The sequence below is a fragment of the Hemicordylus capensis genome, chromosome 2, assembly GCF_027244095.1.
Source record: "Hemicordylus capensis ecotype Gifberg chromosome 2, rHemCap1.1.pri, whole genome shotgun sequence".
Classification (NCBI taxonomy): Eukaryota; Metazoa; Chordata; class Lepidosauria; order Squamata; family Cordylidae; genus Hemicordylus; species Hemicordylus capensis.
The window spans coordinates 217766942-217787126 of record NC_069658.1 but is presented as its reverse complement, the minus strand read 5'-3'; the positions used below and the strand labels follow the sequence as shown (position 1 = coordinate 217787126).

Sequence of the window (20185 nt, the reverse complement as noted above, 5' to 3'; positions counted from 1 at the left end):
CTGTCCCCAAAGGGCTCACAATCTAAAAAAGAAACCTAAGAGAGACACCAGCAACAGCCGCTGGAGGGATGCTGTGCTGGGGATGGATAGGGCCAGTTGCTCTCCCCCTGCTAAATAAAGAGAACCTCCACTTTAAAAAAGGTGCCTCTTTTGTTCAGTTAGCAGGCGGTAAGCATTTATAGGGACATGCATAGAATTCTAGTGTCGGTAGGGACCCTAGAGATCTTCTAGTCTAACCTCGCTGCTCAGAGCAAGGCAATTTGCAGAACTGATTTGAGTTCCATCCATGAGTACCAAATACATGAGCTACATGGACCCTCTCTCTGTGCCTCATGCCCCAGCCTCCCTTCCCTGTCCTGTAAGATGGGACAGAAGGTGGGCCCTCTCAGGGTCCGTCTCATTCCTTTTCCAGTAATGGCTAGTCAAAAGATGATTATTCATACCATGCACTGTTATAGTGTCAGTCATCATTTATTACAGTCTATTCACCAACAAATGCAGAAAAATAAAACCTTAAATACAGAGACATTGCTTGGCGACTGCAGAATCCAAGAACCTTACGACTAGTACAGATAGTTTGCAGAAGTAAATTTAGCTACTTTTTCGACGGGGAACTAATCTTGGTCTGATAAAAGCAAAGGAAATTAAAAACCCCTTGGATCTGCTGGGGTATGGTACCATAATGGGAGAAATAAAATTATTACATGTCTCACAGTAATAAGAACAGCATACAAGTTAGGGAAGAGAGCTAGTCTTGTGGTAGCAAGCATGACTTGTCCCCTTAAGCTAAGCAGGGTCCACCCTGGTTGCATATGAAGGAGACTAGAAGTGTGAGCACTGTAAGATATTCCCCTTAGGGGATGGAGCCACTCTGGGAAGAGCATTTAGGCTCCAAGTTCCTTCCCTGGCAGCATCTCCAAGATAAGGCTGAGAGAGATTCCTGCCAGCAGTCTTGGAGAAGCCGCTGCCAGTCTGTGTAGACAATACTAAGTGAGATGGACCAATGGTCTGACTCAGTATATGGCAGCTTCCTATGTTCCTAAGTGCAAGGAAGACTGATGAAACATCACTAGAACCACACAAGGACAAGTTCTCTCACTATAAGGAACATCTCCTGCTAATAAAGCTGAAGGAAACACTTTAGCACTGTGCCAATCAGTGGTCCCTCTAACAGGGATTCCCAGATGTGGACTACAATTCCCATAATCCCCAAGCAAAAGCCATTGCAGCTGGGGATTCTGGGAGTTGAAGTCAATAACATCTGGGAATCCCTGTTAGATGGAACACTGGTGCCAGTGTAAAAGTTCTATGATACTTCAGAATTGTAGGATTCTGAAGATAAGCCGCTGATATAAATCTTTTGTGTGAAACACAACAAGAAATTTGGTATGGTGGAATACGATTCGGATACCTCGGTAGTGCCGTGTTGTAGATATGTTGCTTGGCGATCAATTTGGCTTTATCACAGCTCAAAGATGTTCGGAACTGAGCAGAGAGCCCACAAGACACCAATTTATGTATAAGAGACATTTCCCCCCAGGAGCTTGGATAGTTCTTGATCATCATTAATGGGGCAAAGCCCTTTTAATAAAGCCCCATTTAATAGCGTAATAATGCATTTATAATATAGTGTAAATGGTGCTTTACAAAGTATAGGGAGATGGCTCCTTGCCCCACTGAGCACTGTTGAAAGCCCACCCAGAAGACAACAGTGCATTGGAAGGAAGTGAGGGCAGAGGCAGGGGGAACAGGGAACTTGTTTCTTGCTGTTTCTGGGGCAGGACTAGAAGCAATGGATGGAAATTACAAGGAAGCCAATCTAGGCTTGACATTAGGAGGAATTTCCTGACTGTAAGAGCTGTTGGACAGTGGAACAGCCTGCCTCATGCAATGGTGGGCTCTTCTTCACGGGGGCTTTTTCGACAAGCTGGACGGCCATTGGTCAGGGATGCTGGCGCAGATTCCTGCACTGAGCAGGAGGTTGGTCTAGAAGACCTCCAAGGCCCCTTCCAACTCTGACATTCTGCAGGAAAGAAGGTGAAAATCAAAATACTTGGAACACATTCTTACGTAGCCCAGCAACTTGTAAAAGCTCCACAGAAAAGGTGGGCTTTGAGGAGTGGGTTAGAAGTGAAAGAGAAGCAAGATGGAGGCAGATCGGAGATAGTGCAGGCATATGGGGCTGCAAGGGAGAAGGAGGAATCACTCAAGGGAGCAGAAGGGGGTCTTTGGAGGGGTGAAGGTCCCAGGCAGGAATGTGTGGTTCCTTCTCTAATGAAGGAAAGAATGTTCTTTCTATAAGCAGAGAAAGAAGCAAGGAGAGATGAAACTGCAGGTAGGTTGCTTGTGGGCATTTACACTCACCCCCACTCCACATAAAGCAGCGTCATATAGTTAGGCGACTCCGCAGTTGGAGGGCAGAACACCTGCCCTACATGCAGAAGGGCCCAGATCCAAGCCCTGGCAGCATCTCCAGGTAGGGCTGGGAAATGCCCTGGCCTCAAACTCTGGGGAGCTGCTGCCAGTCAATGCAGACAATACTGAGCTAGATGGACCAGTGGTCTGACTCAGTAGACGGCAGCTTTATGTGGTTATACAGCTGTAGCTTAGTGGTAGATGACCTGCTTGGCAGGCCCAAGGCCCCGTGTTCAGTCCCTCTGGCAGCATCTGCCAGTAGGGCTGGGAGGGACTCCTGCCTGAATCCTTGGAAAGGTGCTGCCAGTCTGTGTAGACAATTCTGAGATCGATGGACAAAGGGTCTGACTCAGTATGAGGCAGCCTCCTAAGTTCCTAGGATCATCCCCATGAAGTAGTGGTGATGGGCTCTCTCCTTTTTTCAGACAGAGGGTTTTTTCAGACAGAGGCTGAACAATTACCTGTCGGAGATACTGTAGCAATTCCCTGCACGGAGCAGGGGGTTGGACTAGAGGACCTCCCGGGTCCCTTCTAACTCTGAACATTCTAGGAGGCTATTCACAGAGGCGGGCAAAACCGGGCTACGGGAGCCCAGTCTGGTTTTGCATGACTGTGTGTGTGAACTACTTCACAGGGTTGTTGTGAGGAGAAACCTAAGTATGTAGTACACCGCTCTGGGCTCTTTGGAGGAAGAGCGGGATATAAATGTAATAATAATAATAATAATAATAATAATAATAATAATAATAATAACAACAACAACAACTGCTGGGATCGGGCCCCATCACGGCAGCAAACCCGCCAAAGTAGCCTCCCTCCTAAAGGAAGTTAAGGGAGTGAGCGAGCGCTCTCTTAGACAACAAAATATTTTTTTATATACTGCTTTTCAGCAAAAAGCTCCAATGCCGTTTACAGAGAGAAATAAATAAATAAATAAGGATGAGAGCCAGCATGGTGTAGTGGTTAGAGTGCTGAACTAGGACCGGGGAGACCCGAGTTCAAATCCCCATTCAGCCATGAGACTTGCTGGGTGACTCTGGGCCAGTCACTCTCTCTCAGCCTAACCTACTTCACAGGGTTGTTGTGAGGAGAAACTGAAGTATGTAGTACACCACTCTGGGCTCCTTGGAGGAAGAGCGGGATATAAATAGCAATAGCAATAGCACTTCATTTATATACCACTCTATAGCTGGAAGCTCTCTAAGCGGTTTACAATGATTAAGCATATTGCCCCCCAACATTCTGGGTACTGGGTAAAATGTAATAAATAAATAAATAAATAAATAAATATTAAAAAGGATGGCTCCCTGTCCCCAAAGGGCTCACAATCGAAAAAAGAAATGTGATGATAGACACCAGGAAGAGTCACTGGAAGGGGACTGTGCTGGGAGTGGATAGGGCCGGTTACTCTCCCCCTGCTAAATAAAGAGAATCACCAGACTGAAAAGGTGCCTTTTTGCCCAGTTAGCAGGGGTTAACCCTAAACCCATTTTTTGTGCTCATGTGTCAGCGGTGGCTGGCATGCTGGGGGGACTTCCCTGCACCCCAACCCCCGGAGTTACCGGCCCGGTGCTTGTCTGGACAGTCGATCCGCCTGCCCAAGGGTGAACAGCTGCTCGTCTGCAGAGAGGGTGAGTGTAACCCCCCTCTCTTTGTAGACCGCCCTGGAGCTCTTCTCACTGATCCTGAGAAGAGCCAAGAGCGCCTATGATTCTGTAAGCAAAATAGGGGCTGAGAACATGAGTTTGCCTACCTAGTGAGCATGTTTTAGAGCTCTTTAGCTGGAAGTTAGTAGCTTTCCCTTCTAGCTAGCCTCCTAGAGTAACTTAAAAATGATAATAAAATCTGAGATCCTCCAGAACAAGGATTGTCAGCCTTGAGTCCCCAGATGTTATTGAACTTCATCTCCCATAATCCCCCAGACAAAGGCCACTGGGGCTGGGGATTATGGGAGTTGAAGTCCAATAACTTCTGGGGACCCAACCTTGATAATCCTTGCGACAGACGATCTCTGTACTGGAGACTGTGTGTAAGGAGCGGATATTCGAAATGCGGATTGGCCTGTGTGCATTCTCTTAAATTGCCACTTGGGGTCGTGATGTGGAGACCTTGGAAAAAAGCAGATTCCACGGTAGGGGTTATTAAGGCAAGGAACTGAAAACAAAACCACCAGGGCTGTCATGGCTGTATATATAAATTGATGAGGTGGCCGTGTTCTGGCTAGGAAAAGATCCGAGAACTGCAAAAGGAACGCCAAAATGATCAGAGGGTTGGAGCAGCTTGCCTGAAAGGCTTGCCCAGGGGATTTCAAATGTGGGTCCTCAGATGTGGGACTACAGCTCCCATCACCAGGGGCATATCTAGTGTAGGGCAGGCAGGGCACGTGCCCTGGGTGCCACTTGAAGGGGGGCGCCATTTTAATTTTTTTAAAAAAAATTAAATGGCTGCTGAAAACAAAATGTCCACCGTGCATGCTCAAATGGCCTCTGTGAGGCCCTAGGCCATGCCAGGCCTCGCAGAGGCCATTTGAGCATGTGCAGTGCCATTTTGTTTTCAGCGGCCTTAAAAAAAAATTTTTTTTTAATGGCCACCGCACATGCTCAAATGCTCCCTTTGAGGCCCTAGAAGCCAGTGAGGGGAGGGGGAACCTTTGCAACCCCCCCCCACGGCCTTTAAGAAGTCCCTCAAAGGTGCTACAGGTTAAAAAAAATAAAAATTAATATAATATAAGTCACTGTACACATATTCAATTTGGCACTATGTACAGAGAATCAGGGCTTGTGAATACTGAGCTGAACCTTATGAGCTAGGATTGTATTCATTTGCTCTTACTTTGCTTCTTGAGATAAGTGAGTTAAATGTGGTGTCTTAATAATATGGCTGTTAATGATGAGTTTGTCTTTGAATCAGTGTCAAATCCTTGGGCTCATGATACCCAAATACTATGTGGAGGTGTACTTTGAAAACTAAACAGAAGTGCCTGTCTAATTCTCTACTATGCATTGTAGCATTACTATTACATAAGTTTTAAAAATAAATGGAGAATTTGGCTTTTCCCAGATACTCTGAAAATAATTAAAGGATATGCAGAGTAAACTGTGTCACTGCTTGGAATATATTCTAGTATTTCAGAAAGACAGTTAAAATGAGAGAAAGCGAGCAAGAAATTCCCAGTGGGCCTTAATACTAAGGATTTGACAAACTCACAGACAAAGACAAATTCACCATCAATAGCCATATTATTAAGACATCACATTTAACTCACTTATCCCAAGAAGCAAAGTAAGAGCAAATGAATACAACCCTAGCTCATAAGCTTCAGCTCAGTATTCACAAGCCCTGATTCTCTGTACATAGTGCCAAACTGAATATGTGTACAGTGACTTACATTATATTAAATTTAATTTTTTTTAACCTGTAGCCCCTTTGGGTGGGCTTCCTAAAGGCCGTGCGGGGGGTTTGAAAAGGTCCCCCCTCCCCACGCTGGTCTCTAGGGCCTTGCAAGGACCATTTGAGCATGTGCATTTTTTTTAAATGGCCGCTGAAAACAAAATGGCCACTGTGCATGCTCAAATGGTGTCTGCAAGGCCTGGCATGGCCTAGGGCCTCACAGAGGCCATTTGAGCATGCGTGGTGGCCATTTTGTTTTCGGTGGCCATTTTAAAAATTTTTTAAATTTTTTAAAATGGCACCCCCTTCAAGTGGCACCAAGGGCATGTGCCCTGCCTGCCCTACCCTAGATAAGCCCCTGGTGGCCATCACATCTTGGGGCAGGCAGTTCTGTTAGCCATGCACTGGGTCAAGCATTCCTCCTTCCTTCTGCACCTGTTGGCAAAGGAACCTCCAGGTTCAGAAGCAGTCTACCTCCTGAGTACCAATTGCTGGAGGATAACTGGGGGGGGGGGCTTTTTCATGATGCCCTGCTGTGGCTGGAATGGGGGCTTCCCAGGTGCATCAGGATCGGGCTGCAAACAGGATGCTGGACTAGGTGCAATTTTTGCTGTGAACATAGGAATATAGGGAGCTGCCATATACTGAGTCAGACCCACCTGGCTCATTCTTGTCTACCCAGACTGGCAGCGGCTTCTCCAAGGCTGCAGGCAGGAATTTCTTTCCACCCTATCTTGGAGATGCTGCCAGGGAGGGAACTTGGAACCTTCTGCATGCAAGCAGGCAAGTGCTTCCCCCAGAGTGGCCCCATCGCCTAAGGGGGAAGATTTTATTTTATTGTTTTTATTATGAAATTTATACCCCGCCTTTCATTAAGAAAATCCCAAGGTGGCTTATGGATGCAATAACAAAGAGAAACTCCCACCATGGTCTTTCAGTGCTCACACATGTAGTCTCCCATCCAAATGCAAACCAGGGCAGACCCTGCTTAGCAAAGGGGACAGTCCATGCTGGCAACCATGAGGCCAGCTCTCATCCCATCATGATCCCGCAGTGGCTTCTTTTCTGTGCTTGACCCCAGCCATCTTCTCTTCTTCTCCAGCCTGGTTCTTCTTCCCCGGGACGTAGTGAATGAGCATCCCAGCTGCTGCTGAGAAGGAGTGCTGCCGAACCGAGCCTCCCCCCATCAGCAGGCCGGCTCCTTCCCTGGCGGCAGCATCCATCACCCACCGCCATCCTGCTCTGGCTTCTGCCAGGCCTCCAGCTGGGTTCCCACCTGCTGCTCCTCCATCCCCGGGTCTCCCTTTTAGCTGTGGCTGGCAGCTGGTCAGCCCACAGAGGCAGCTTTCTGCAACAGCATCCTTCACTCTGCAGCAAAGAATGCGCTCCCGATTGAAAGAAGAGCCTCCTCGTATCTGGCATTTTTTAAAAAAAAAATCCTTAAAGATGCATCTATTCACCCAGGCTTTGAATTAAATATCGTTTTAATCCTTTTAATGTTGTTTTAAAAGATTGTTTTAAACTTTTTAAATTGTTCTGTTTTAATTTTCTGCTGTCATTTATTTTAACTGTTTTAATTTTGGTCATCATCCTCTATTGTGTTAGCTAATTTTTTGTTGCCATTTATTATGTTCTGTTGTGAACCGCCCAGAGACGTAAGTTTTGGGCGGTACAAAAGTATGTTAAACAAACAAACAAACAAATAAATCTGGAGATGGACCTACTTCATGCGGGTCCATGAAAGCTTGAGCTAGTCCTGTTTCCAACAGGGAACAACCAATCAGGACGAGGCAGCCTTGGCTGTCCGGCTGTTGCTGAACTACAACTCCCATCATCCAAACTGTGGCTGGGAATGATGGGAGTTATAGTTTAGCAACAGCTGGGAAGCCAAGGCTGGCTTGCTGGCTATCTATCTATCTATCTATCTATCTATCTATCTATCTATCTATCTTTAATCTTTAATTGTTTAAAGATTAAAGGTTTTATCTTTGTAAATCACCCAGAGACATAAGTTTTGGGCAGCATTAAAATATGTTAAATAAATAAATAATATCTATCTATCTATCTATCTATCTATCTATCTATCTATCTATCTATCTTTCTATCTTTCTTTCTTATATGATGAATATTTATCTACTACTTTTCAACAAAAGTTCCCAAAGTTGTTTACTTAGATATAAATATCTCTCTCTCTCTCTCTCTCTCTCTCTCTCAAATTGACTGTCTGTCTGTTCCCTAGGCATTCTTGTGCCCTTTGAGTTATCGGCACCAAACTTGGCATAGTGACTGCCTAGGACTCTACAAGTAATGTAGCATACCTGGGAACCTCGACAACAGACAGGCGGATATTTAACGGATTTCCACAACGCATATCCACAAAATGGATAGGGATGCAATAACAAAGAGAAACTTTCACTAAACTTTGCAAAGTGACTTCCTAAGACCCTACAACTAACATAGGGTACCCGGGAACCCCAACAACCACCTTGCACAGACAGGTGGATATACAACGGGTATAGCAAAAGAAACAAATGGATCATTGAACAAATCAATCCAGAATTTTCACTTGAGGCACAAATGACAACTTTTAAAAAGTCTTTAGAGATGCATCTGTTCACCCAGGCGTTTAACTGATATTATTTTGATAGTTTTAATGTTTTTAGAATATTGTTTTAAAATTTTAAATTGTGTTTTAAATTTTTTGTTTTTAAATTTATTGATTTTGTTTTTAATTAATGTTTTACTTTTGTTTTTATCTTGTTGTAAACTGCCCAGAGATGTAAGTTTGGGGCGGTATAAAACTATGTTAAATTAATTAAATAATTAAATAATTAAATAATGACCAGGCTCAAACTGTCATACTTAGGACACATTTTGCGAAAACCCAGCTCCCTTGAGAAGTCCATAATCCTGGAGAAAGTTGAAGGAAAGAGAAGAAGAGGACGACCAGCAGCAGCAGCAAGGTGGATTATGACAGCAATGAATGCACCAGTGAGAGACCTTAAAGGCCTAGTTGAAGACAGATCACCCTGGAGAGAATCTATCTGTGTGGTCACTAAGAGTCGACACTGATTTGATGGCAATCAATCAATCAATCACCACAAAACTTATGGATGCAATAACAAAAAAAAAAAAAAAAAAAACCACTCACACCATAAGCCTGAGAAATGCCAGGCACATAAAGGTCGTAGATAAATAAAATGGCTCCCTGTCCCCAAAGGGCTCACAATCTAAAAAAAGAACATAGGCACATAGGAAGCTGCCATATACTGAGTCAGACCACTGGTCTATCTAGCTCAGCATTGTCTTCACAGACTGGCAGCGGCTTCTCCAAGGTTGCAGGTAGGAATCTCTCTCAGCCTGATCTTGGAGACGCCAGGGAGGGAACTTGGAACCTTCTGCTCTTCCCAGAGTGGCTCCATCCCTGAGGCGAATTTCTTACAGTGCTCACACATGTAGTCTCCCATTCATATGCAACCAGGGCAGACCCTGCTTAGCTAAGGGGACAAGTCATGCTTGCTACTACAAGACCAGCTCTGCTCTTAGAAACATGATAGACCCCAGCAATAGCCACTGGGGGGATGCTGTGCTAGGGATGGGCAGGGCCAGTTGCTCTCCCCCTGCTCAATAAAGAGAATCACCACTTTTAAAAATTGCCCCTTTGCTCAATTAGCAGAATGGCTCAGGGTAGCTTACATCAAAAATCCAAACAATTTAAAATTCAACACAAAACAAAAGCAGTTAAACTATCAAGACAGAACTCATTTTTAAAACCAATTAAATATTATTAATCAATGAGCTGGATGCCTCTGAGAAGCACACCAGCCAAATCCAAAGGCAACAAGCCCCTCCAGTTTGCCAAAAGTGCTAGCCCAAGGTACACTGCCTCTGTCCATGGAGGCTTCATCAGCCTTTCATGAAGTGAGGTGAAGGCCTTCCAGACCCCTTTCTTTAATTTCAGTACCACACTGATATCTTGCTCTTCCTCCAAGGAGTCCAAAGCATGGGTGCATTTTGAAAGGTGGGGGGTGGGCTTGCCTACCTTGTTCCTTGGACTGCCCTGGATTAAAGTGTCCCTGAGCAAGTACAGAGTGCATCCCCATCCCCACTGTGTACCTCCAAGCAACCTCCCCCCATCAAGGAGAAATGCTACCATCCCCATTCAAAGTTTTGCAGTTTGTAAAAACTTCCTTGGAGGAAGAGCGGAATGTAGATGTAATAAATAAATAAATAAACAAAGATGTTCAAAATACATTGTGACCTTTTCCAAAGTAATATCTGCAAAGTTGTCTCTTTATTGGATATTTGCAAACATGATTATTATCATTATTATTTGTATTCCAGTAAAGAACAGGCAAATGCATTCACACACCACAGACAACATTCAGCTTCAGAGATGCGGGGAAGTAACTTGCCCAGGGAGCAAAAAGTTGCTGGTTCGGATGTCCGCTGGTATGTTTCTCCCAGACTATGGGAAACACCTATATTGGGCAGCAGCAATATAGGAAGATGTTGTACGGCATCATCCCATACTGCGCGAGAGGAGGCAATGGTCAACCCCTCCTGTATTCTACCAAAGACAACCGCAGGGCTCTGTGGTTGCCAGGAGTTGACACCAACTTGACAGCACAACTTTACCTTTAATCCCTATCATATTCTGCCTCTCTTTTCCGCAAAATTCCATTTCCATCGTTCAGGGGGAGAGGGAAGGTGTTGTCTAGCACAGAGGTCCCCCATGTTGTTGAACTACAACTCCCATCACCCCTGCCACAGCATGGCAGGGGATGATGGGAGCTGTAGTCCAATGGCATTTGGGAATCCAAGGTTGGGACAGCTGGGTCCAGTACACTGAAGCCCCTCTACCTGCACCTCCTAAGTTTGGGGGAGGAGGAATTGTCCTTAATTCTTTGGAACCCAGTTTGCTGCCTCAATAGCTAGTAAGTGGCTTGATCCCGAAATGTGCACCGAAAGCCTAAATTCCGCAAATAGGTGAGGCAGTTGTGGGCTACATCCTGCCTTGCTTTGACCAGCCAGAACTGACCAGAGCTTTAGTCATCTTGGGCAGAGAAAATAAAAGATATCATGCTCAAAGAACACCCAGTCAAAAAATATCATAGGATCATAGGAAGCTGCCATATACTGAGTCAGACCTTTAGTCTGTCTAGCTCAGTATTGTCTACACAGACTGGCAGCAGCTTCTCCAAGGTTACAGGCAGGAATCTCTCTCAGCTTGATCTTGGAGATGCTGCCAGGGAGGGAGCTTGGAACCTACATACTCTTCCCAGAGAGGCTTCATTCCCTGAGGGGAATTTCTTGCAGTGCTCACACTTCCAGTCTCCCATTCATATGCAACCAGGGCAGACTCTGCTTAGCTAAGGGGACAAGTCACGCTTGCTACCACAAGACCAGCTCTGCTCTCCAGTGCCGGAAATATCAACTCCCTCCCTGGAGGAGTATCAATATCAACACCCTACCCCTCATAATAATAAAAAATAATAATAAACATTATTTGTTAGCCACCCCATTACGAATTGTTCTCTGGGCGGCTCACAACACAATATTAAAACATCCAATAAAAACACATCAAATCACAACACACCAAACACAAGACACACACAATTAAAAAAAACTTGTTTTTGTTTTGTTTTTTTAAAAAATCAATTTAACAAATCAATTTTCATCTCAATCGTGGAAAATTGTTCTTTGCAAATAGTAAGTGTCAGAGGCTAGGAACAAAGGAAGATAAGAAGCTGCTATATACTGAGTCAGACCATAGGTCCAACTCGTTCAGCATTGTCTACACTGACTGGCAGCAGCTCGCCAAGGTTTCAGGCAGGTGCCTCTCCCAGCCTTACCTGGAGATGCTGCCAGGGACTGAACCTGGGACCTTCCACATGGAAGCATGCAGGTGCTCTTCCCAGAGCGGCCCCATCCCCTAAGGGGAATCTCTGACAGTGCTCACACATCTAGTCTCCCATCCAAATGCAAACCAGGGTGGACCCTGCTTAGCAAAGGGGACAAGTCGTGCTTGCTGCCACCAGACCAGCTCTCCTCTAAGTTTGAGGATTGTTGGGAACTGGCCAAATGCCCATTGGCACGGGGCCTTGAGAAGGAGGGTGGGGGGAATATATCTGTAGAGAGCACGGGTAGGCACTTTGATCCCAAAGGGCTCTTGTTGATGGAGTCTGGCCCACCCACGGGTACAGTTGCCTACATTTGCTCCTGTCTTCAGGCATCCTCACTGCAGCAAATGGCTCACTTCTATGGGGAAGGGAAGCATCTGGGGACACTACGGCCAGGGTGGAGTAAAGCCCGCCTTCTGCCCCTGGTGCCCCACTTTCAAACAGAAGGGCATTTTTTTCTCAACGGCATTGCAGACTGAAGCATGTCGACATTCCCTCTGTTTTCAAACGGAGGTTTCCCTCTGTCAGGGCTGGTGCAGCAGTTTTCTGTAGTGAGCCCCGGGGCTGGACTAGAAGACCTCTAAGTTCCCTTCCAGCTCGATAATTCTGGGGCTGTCCTCCAGACCAGGGATTCTCCATGTTGGGTCCCCAGGTGTTATTGGACTTCAACTCCCATAATCCCCAATCAAAGGCCACTGGGGCTGGGGATTATGGGAGTTGAAGTCCAATAACATCTGGGAACCTAACATTGAAAATCCCTGCTCCAGACTACATTGCTGTTAAGCAGCAGCAGTTCCCAACTTGTGGTCCTCCAGATGTTGCTGAACTACAACTCCGAGGACAGTTGTAGTCCAGAAACAACGGGAGGACCACAGGAGGTCTGGAATAACAGGGCTTCCTGACCTGTGGCTCTCCAGCTGTTGCTGAACTACAACTCCCATCACCCCCAAGTGCTGGTCCTCCGGATGTTGTTGGACTACAATCCCCATCACCCCCAACTACTGGTCCTCCAGATGTTGCTGGACTACAACTCCCATCATCCCCATCTACAGTTTATTGTGGCTGGGGATGATGGGAGTTGTAGTCCAGCAACAACAGAGTAACAGGGCTTCCTAACCTGTGGCTCTCCAGCTGTTGCTGAACTACAATGCCCATCACCCCCAGGTGCTGGTCCTCTGGATGTTGTTGGACTACAATCCCCATCACCCCCAACTACTGGTCCTCCAGATGTTGCTGGACTACAACCCCCAGCTACAGTTTATTGTGGCTGGTGATGATGAGAGTTGTAGTCCAGCAACAACGGGAGGACCACAGGAGGTCTGGAGCAACATCTGGAGGACCGCAGTTTATTGTGTCTGGGGCTGATGGGAGTTGTAGTCTAACCAAGCTGGAGGGCCAAAGCTGTTTAGCCCTTGTTTAAAAGACTATTTAATTTCGATGGGACTTCTCGGGAGTAATTTAGTCTGACTGCCAGCCAGTGGGTCAATGACAGGGGTTCCCGACCTGCGCAACTCCAGCTGTTGCTGAACTACAGCTCCCATCATCTCCTGCTACAATGTACAGTGACTCAGCATGATGGAGGTTGTAGTTCAGCAACAGCTCATATAACTGTTTCATAGGACACCACAGGTTGGGAACCTCTGTTCTATGAAACTGTAAGGAAACGGGCTCAGACTAGACATCAGGAGGCCTTTCCTGACTTCAAGAGTCGTTAGACAGTGGAACAGCCTGCCTCATGCAGTGGTGGGGTCTCCTTCACAGGATGTTTTCCAGCAGAGGCTGGATGGGCATCTGTTAGGGATGCTGTATCAGATTCCTGCACTGAGCCAGGAGTTGGACTAGAAGACCTCCGAGGTCCTTTCCAGCTCTAAGATCCTTTGATTCTTAGCAATCCTTTGGCAGACTCATAGGTGGCATTTCATGGCACAAAGGACAAGAGCAAGGGTTCTCCAAAGGTAGAACGTTTTGAAACAACAACTCATTATTCACCTGGTTTCTGGAATAATATAGCCATTGAAAACATCAGCTTTAAAGAGGGACGGAGGTGTGGGCACTGTTCTGTCACGTGACTGGCAGGCAGGTCTTGTGATGATATTCAGGTTATAGCCCACAATAATAATTAAAACATAAACAGAAGGGGATTGGGGATTCCTTTGGTCTTATAAAATGAAATGAAGACAGTTGGAGAACAGGGTGGAGGGGTGAGTTTCTGCCAAATAAGTTGTCTAAAGCTAAAATAATTTGATGTACGCCAAGCCCTGAGATTTTTCTTCCTTTGTATCTGAAGAAAAAGGTTCAGCAGTTGGGTTGTCAGCTTAAAAAGAAAAAAAGAAAGACCTCAAGGAAGGTCACAGAGCTTGCAAAGGTTATGGATGTTGTGGAGAAAGTGAATGAGAACATAGGAAGCTGCTGCCTACTGAGTCAGGTCCTTGCTCCACCCGAGCTTAGGAATGACAACACTGACCGGCAGCAGCCCACACAGGGTTTCAGTCAAGGGTCTTTCCCTGCTCTGCCTGGAGGTGCTGCAAAGCAGATGGTCTCCCACCAAGCCCCATCACCTAATACAGGGGTTCCCAGACTTTGGACTACAGCTTCCTTCATCCCTCACCACCATGGCCATTGTGATGTGGGGATGATGGGAGTTGTAGTCTACCATCATCTGGGGACACAAGGTTGAGAGCCTCTGCCCTGAGACATTTTTCTCACTCAGAACACCAGTTCCTGTTTTGTGCCTGGTGGTAGAGCTTTCTCTGGACTGTACCACCTCAGACTTTACCGAATCTGTGACCAGGAGTGTGTGTCTGTGGTGGGTGGGTGGTGGGGTTGTTGCATGGTTGAATGCTCCCCCTCTCCCCTGTAAAAAACCTCCCTGCAGTTGCAAAAATATGATGCTGGACAGAAGGATACAGTCTAGGCCAGGCCTACTCAATTTAGCCACTCCTGCATCTGTTTTCGGACTTCAATTCCCATCATCGCCAGCTACAGTGGTCAATAGCCAGGGATTATGGGAATTGTAGGCCAACACCTGCAGGAGGGCCGAAGGTAAGCAGTCCTGATTTAGGGCTTGATGTTTGCCTGGTATGCTCCCCCCGCCCCCAAATGTGTGCAGTGTATATTTGTATGGGGTGGGGTGAAAAGCCACCTATGGGAACCTTGTTGTGACTTTTACATCCCCTAGATATGGGCTTCCCAACCTGTGGTCCTCCAGAATTTGTGGAACTACTACTCCCATCATCCCCAGCCACAAGAAATTATGGCTGGGGATGATAGGAGTTGTAGTCCAGCCACATCTGGAGGACCACCACAGGTTGGGAAGCCTGCCTCTAGAAGATATTCAAGTCTGACTATCTTAATATTAAAGTTATTCAAGTCTGACTTTCTAGAAGCTACTGCCACTGTGAAGAAAATACTGAGCTAGATAGACCAATGGTCTGACTCAGAATATGGCAGCTTCCTATGTTCTTGTTCCTATGTTCTCGGTGTTCCTGTGGGGCCGATCTGAGGACGGCACGAAACCATCCAATCGGTAGTGGCAACGGACGGTGTGTACGAAGGGTGGGGACTTAATCAACACAAACCTATGACTCGCACTTACTGGGAATTCCCCCATTGTGGGGAATAACTGCAATCCCAGATTCTCACCGCAAAACTCCCACACTACCTGCAGGCCAGGAAAAAGGTTCTTCCTTGATTCTGTTAACCCTGTGAAGTGGTTTCTGCTGTTTTGTGAATAGAGAATCATTACATGGTTTCACTGTGTGGACTTGATTCTGCTTGGACTGGGGAAGTTGACCCCCGAGAATGCAGGGAAATTGATTGTCACGGCAAGTTCCTTGTAGACAAAAGGATGTAAATCTTCCTTTCGTTTTGACAGTGGAACAGCCTGCCTCATGCAGCAGTGGGCTCTCCTTCACTGGAGGTTTTCAGACAGAGGCTGGATGTCCCTCTGTCAGAGATGCTGCAGCTGATTCCTTTACTGAGCAGGGGGTTGGACTAGAAGACCTCCAAGGTCCCTCTCCACTCTAAAATCCTGTGATTCTCTGAAATGACAAGGGAGCAGATTCAGAGAAGATATCAGGAATTTCCGAGCTGTATTGGCAGAGAAACAACCTGCCTCAGGAGTGGTGGACCCTCCTTTGCTGGAGCTTTCAAACAGAGACTGAGCAGAAAGACCTCCAAAGACCTTTCCAACTCTAGCATTGGAATTCACATAGCCTGTGGAACCCATCGCCACAATATCCTGAAATGGCCAGTGCACAAGTGATTTTTTTTATATGGCAGAGCACAGATAGGGAACGTCAATGGATATGCTTTCAACCAATCGATGAGGCTGTTTGCACACCCAGCCCAGCCTGCTCTTGGCTCAGCATGTGAACTGACGGGAGGTTGGCAGCCCCCAGAGACGGTGCGGTGGCAAACCCACTTAGGGAGCCCATGGCTTAGCCAGGATTAAGGGTGCACGGGCACCCTTAACTCAGGCTAAGTGCTTGTGTCTCTGCACCACGTGTCGGTGCTGCGGGGGAGGATGGGTCTCCACAATGCACTCTGCATTTGTGCAGGATTTCCGGGAGACAGGACAACACATCCCGTCTAGGGGTATACACAAAACCAGTCCAAACCGGACTTGAACTGGACCCGGCCAGTTTGCTTTTGCACTCCCTCGAACCCCCCGGTTCGGTTTGGGGGTTTACAAAGTTAAAAAACCATTTGTTTAACTTCGAACCCCCCTGAACAGGTCGGGGGGTGGCAGTGATTCGGCTTAATGCCGAACCGAACCGGGGAGGGGCGGATGGCTCGACATTGAGCCATCGAACCAAAGTGGTTCGATGTCGAACCGGTTTGCACATCACGAATCCCGTCCCCCAAACCTCTGCTCTGCCTGGGGAAGCTGGCTACTGTCTGGGTGCACAATCAGCACGCCCAGCAAGGATGGAGGAATTATCTGCAGGTGAGGTAAATTTTAGCAGTCTTCTCCTCTGCCCACATGGTAGCCCTCTCATGTAATTGTGAGAAAGGGCTCAATATTTATCAAGGGATCTGAGCTCTAGCATCTTGGAATCATCGAATGTTAGAGTCCAACCCTCTGATCAGTGCAGGAATCTGCTACACAGCATCCCTGACAGGTGGCCGTCAAAGCTCTGTGGGAAAACATCCAATGAAGAAGAATCCTCCATTGCATGAGGCAGGCTGTTCCACTGTCCATCAGACCGAACAATCAGTCAATTCCTCCTAACGTCCAGCCTGAATCTGCTTCCTTGCAATTCCAACTAAACATATCCAGCTCCTTCATCTGCTCCTCTCTAGAGATTGAATATCCACACATGCAGGGTAAGATACTGTGGATCATGAGAACCTGAGCCAGCAACAGAAGATAGACATCTTTATGGCTCCTTGTGAGCTTCCTGGGGTATCTGGCTACTCCCTGTTGGAAGCCAAGTGCTGAGATCGAAAGGCCTTGGGTCTGACCCAGCTGGGCAGTTCCTATGAGACCAAGAACTGAGGCTGGGTCTGCTTTACCAAATGATATGCTGATGGTCTCCTTGGGAAGCTTGAAGAAGATGGATCAGATTCACAGAGGGGGAAGAGATGAGAAGTCCATTCAGGCCAAGTAGCCATGAGAGCTTAGTGGAACCTCCATATGCAAAGAAAGTCTACCCCCGCCCCCCAAATGGGTGTTCACAGGAAAGTTTCCAGAGCTGGCAAAGTATACACATACAAATACAGTCATGGCATACGTAAAAAGAAATCTCAATGCTCCACATAAGGTCAGCCATTAATTTGGGGAGGAGGCAACCACCCCCTGTGGCCAGCCATGCTCCCAAATGCCAGTGAGCCAGGAGTAAAGAACCAGGAGAGGTCTACCACCTGCATGCCCTGAGTTTTTCAGAGGTATCTGGTTATCTGCTGTGAGAATGCTGGAGTAGATGGGCCCTTTTCATCACTGCAGAACTTTGGCCCTCCAGCTGTAGATGGACTACAACCCTCATCATCCCCATCCACAGTGACCAGTAGTCAGGGATGATGAGATTTGCTGTCCAACAAAAGCTGGAGGGCTGAAGATGTGCACCCCTCGTCTAATCTGACCGAGCTCTGCTTTTGTTCTTGCAGACAAATCTATTGACACTTTTTAGCTGGGCTAGCTAAATTGAACCTCTGTGTACAGGAGAACTCTACCTCTGAATAATACCAGATACTGGGGACAGACAACGGAGGACCTTAACGCCTTGCTTTGGAACTATCCAGAGGCATCCAGCGGTTGGAAACACAGCACTGGATAGAGAGATCTTTGGTCTAAGGTCACATTCTTATATGTTTCCCGCACAGAGCAGGGGGTTGGACTCACTAGAAAATCTCCGAAGTCCCTTCTAGCATTAAAATTCTATGATTCTATATTCCTGGAGAAGATTACGGAGTCAATGGGCCTCGGAATACCAGTGGCAGGAGAGTGGAGGCGAGACAAGGGATATCCAGCAAGGCTCCTCTGATATTAAAATATAAGCCTGGATTCCAGTCAAGAGGTGCTCTAAATTTGTTCTCGCTGCCTATCTTGGACAGGGCTATTATGTTGTATCTGGGAGAAATGGAAGCTCTTTCCAGGACCAATTCACTTAAAGGGAAGGGAGCAAAAGGGAGCGAAAGAAATCCAAGCTGCCACCACCAGAACGAGGAATACAGACAGCTCTGCAACACCGAAACAAACTGAAGAAACCGTTTTTCAAAACAGAACGATTCGACCACAAGATGCCGAGCACCGGATAGAGATAGCGACACATAGCGGGCAACTCCAAAGTCAATAGTCCTTTCTTGACACCCGCTTCGTGAGTGCCAAGTAGAAGCTTCCCAAGGCTGGGGCGCCTGGTTTTCATAAGTTCCCGTCATCCAGCATTCGGTTGAGGCCGTCGCAGATCCGCTGTAAGTGCGTGCGGTACGGCTCGGACGATCCGTACAGTGCAGAGAGGAACTCGTAGTCCGCAAAGTGGTTGAAGACGTGGTTGATGCGGGAATGGGACTTGGCCGTTAGGTGGGTGTTGATTGCTTGGTGGAGGAGATCCCGGCACTCGTTCAGCATGCCCGACATGACCCGGCGGTCAAAGGTGAAGTCTATCTGGTAGAAGCTGACAGCCGTCATGGCCAAAGTGTGGACCTTCTTTCGGAACTGCTCCATCAGCAGCAGCTCCTCGGCGCTGAATTGTCCGTTGCGGTACAGGACCCCCAACTTCATGACGATCTTGATCAAGTTCTTGATGATCTTCTGGGCTTCCTTGCGGTTGCGGGTGTACTCTTTGGTGACCCGGTAGAGCTCGTCCAGAATCTCGCTGCTGGTGTCGTCAATGAAGATGCTCGCCATGTTCTTGGACGCCATCTTGCTCAGGAGCTTCTTCTGAGCTTGGAGAGCCAGATTTTTGGTGCTGAAGGTGTCCATCGTCTCTGGAAGTGTGGAGGAAGCACAGCATTATTATAACTTGAGTTTCCATATTGGATTCTGAGTTATCACCCCATTAAAGAGACCCTAGTCAATGAACCATTTGAGTTTCAGGCAATGAATGAAGTCAGTCAGTTGGGAACATAGGAAGCTGCCTTATGCCGAGTCAGACCATTGGTCCATCTAACTCACTCTTACCTACTACACTAACTGGCAGCAGTTCTCCAAAGTTTAGGAACATAGGAAACTGCCATATACTGAGTCAGACCATTGGTCCATCTAGCTCAGTATTGTCTTCACAGACTGGCAGCGGCTTCTCCAAGGTTGCAGGCAGGAATCTCTCTCAGCCCTATCTTGGAGATGCTGCCAGGGAGGGAACTTAAAAACTTCTGCTCTTCCCAGAGCAGCTTCATCCCCTGAGGGGAATATCTTGCAGTGCTCATACATCAAGTCTCCCATTGATATGCAACCAGGGCAGACCCTGCTTAGCTATGGGGACAAGTCATGCGACCAGCTCTCCTCTACATAAGTTTCAGGCAGGAGTCTTTCCCAGCCCTACCTGGAGATTCTGCCAGGAATTCAAACATAGGAAGCTGCCTTTTGTCTGAGTCCAGCACTTGGTCCATCTAACTCAGTCTGCACTAACCAGCAGGAGCTTTCTGGTGTTGCAGGCAGGGGTCTTTCCCAGTCCTTCTTGGAGATGCTGCCAGGGGCTGAATCTGAGACATTCTCCATGCCAAGCAAGTACTCTGCCACTGAGCCATGACCTTGCTTTAGATAAGAGCTGCCCAATTTTGTTCCTCCAGCTTTTTTGGACTACAACTCCCATCATCCCCAGCCACAGTGGCAAACAATCAAGGATCATGGGAGTTCAACATCTACAGGAGGGCTGACGTTGTGCAGTCCTGCTTGGGATGAATAGATATAAACATAAGACGTTGCTGTATACTGAGTCAGACCCTTGGTCCATCTCGCTCAGTATTGTCTGCCCTGACCAGCAGCAGTCCTTCAGGATTTCAGGCAAGCATATTCTTCCTGCCTGGAGATGCTGCTG

At 47.1% G+C, this 20185-nt stretch overlaps 1 protein-coding gene across 1 annotated transcript in view; it reads right to left on the bottom strand.

Annotated features, from left to right (window-relative positions):
- Positions 1-18403: 18403 nt before the first annotated feature.
- The window catches only part of TNFAIP8L1 (TNF alpha induced protein 8 like 1), a 32453-nt gene continuing 30671 nt past the window's right edge, over positions 18404-20185 (bottom strand). Inside the window, exon 3 of the mRNA XM_053303259.1 lies at positions 18404-19136. Coding sequence (XP_053159234.1) covers positions 18571-19131 — 561 coding nt within the window. The 5' untranslated portion in view covers positions 19132-19136 and the 3' untranslated portion in view covers positions 18404-18570. The remainder of the gene's footprint in view (positions 19137-20185) is intronic.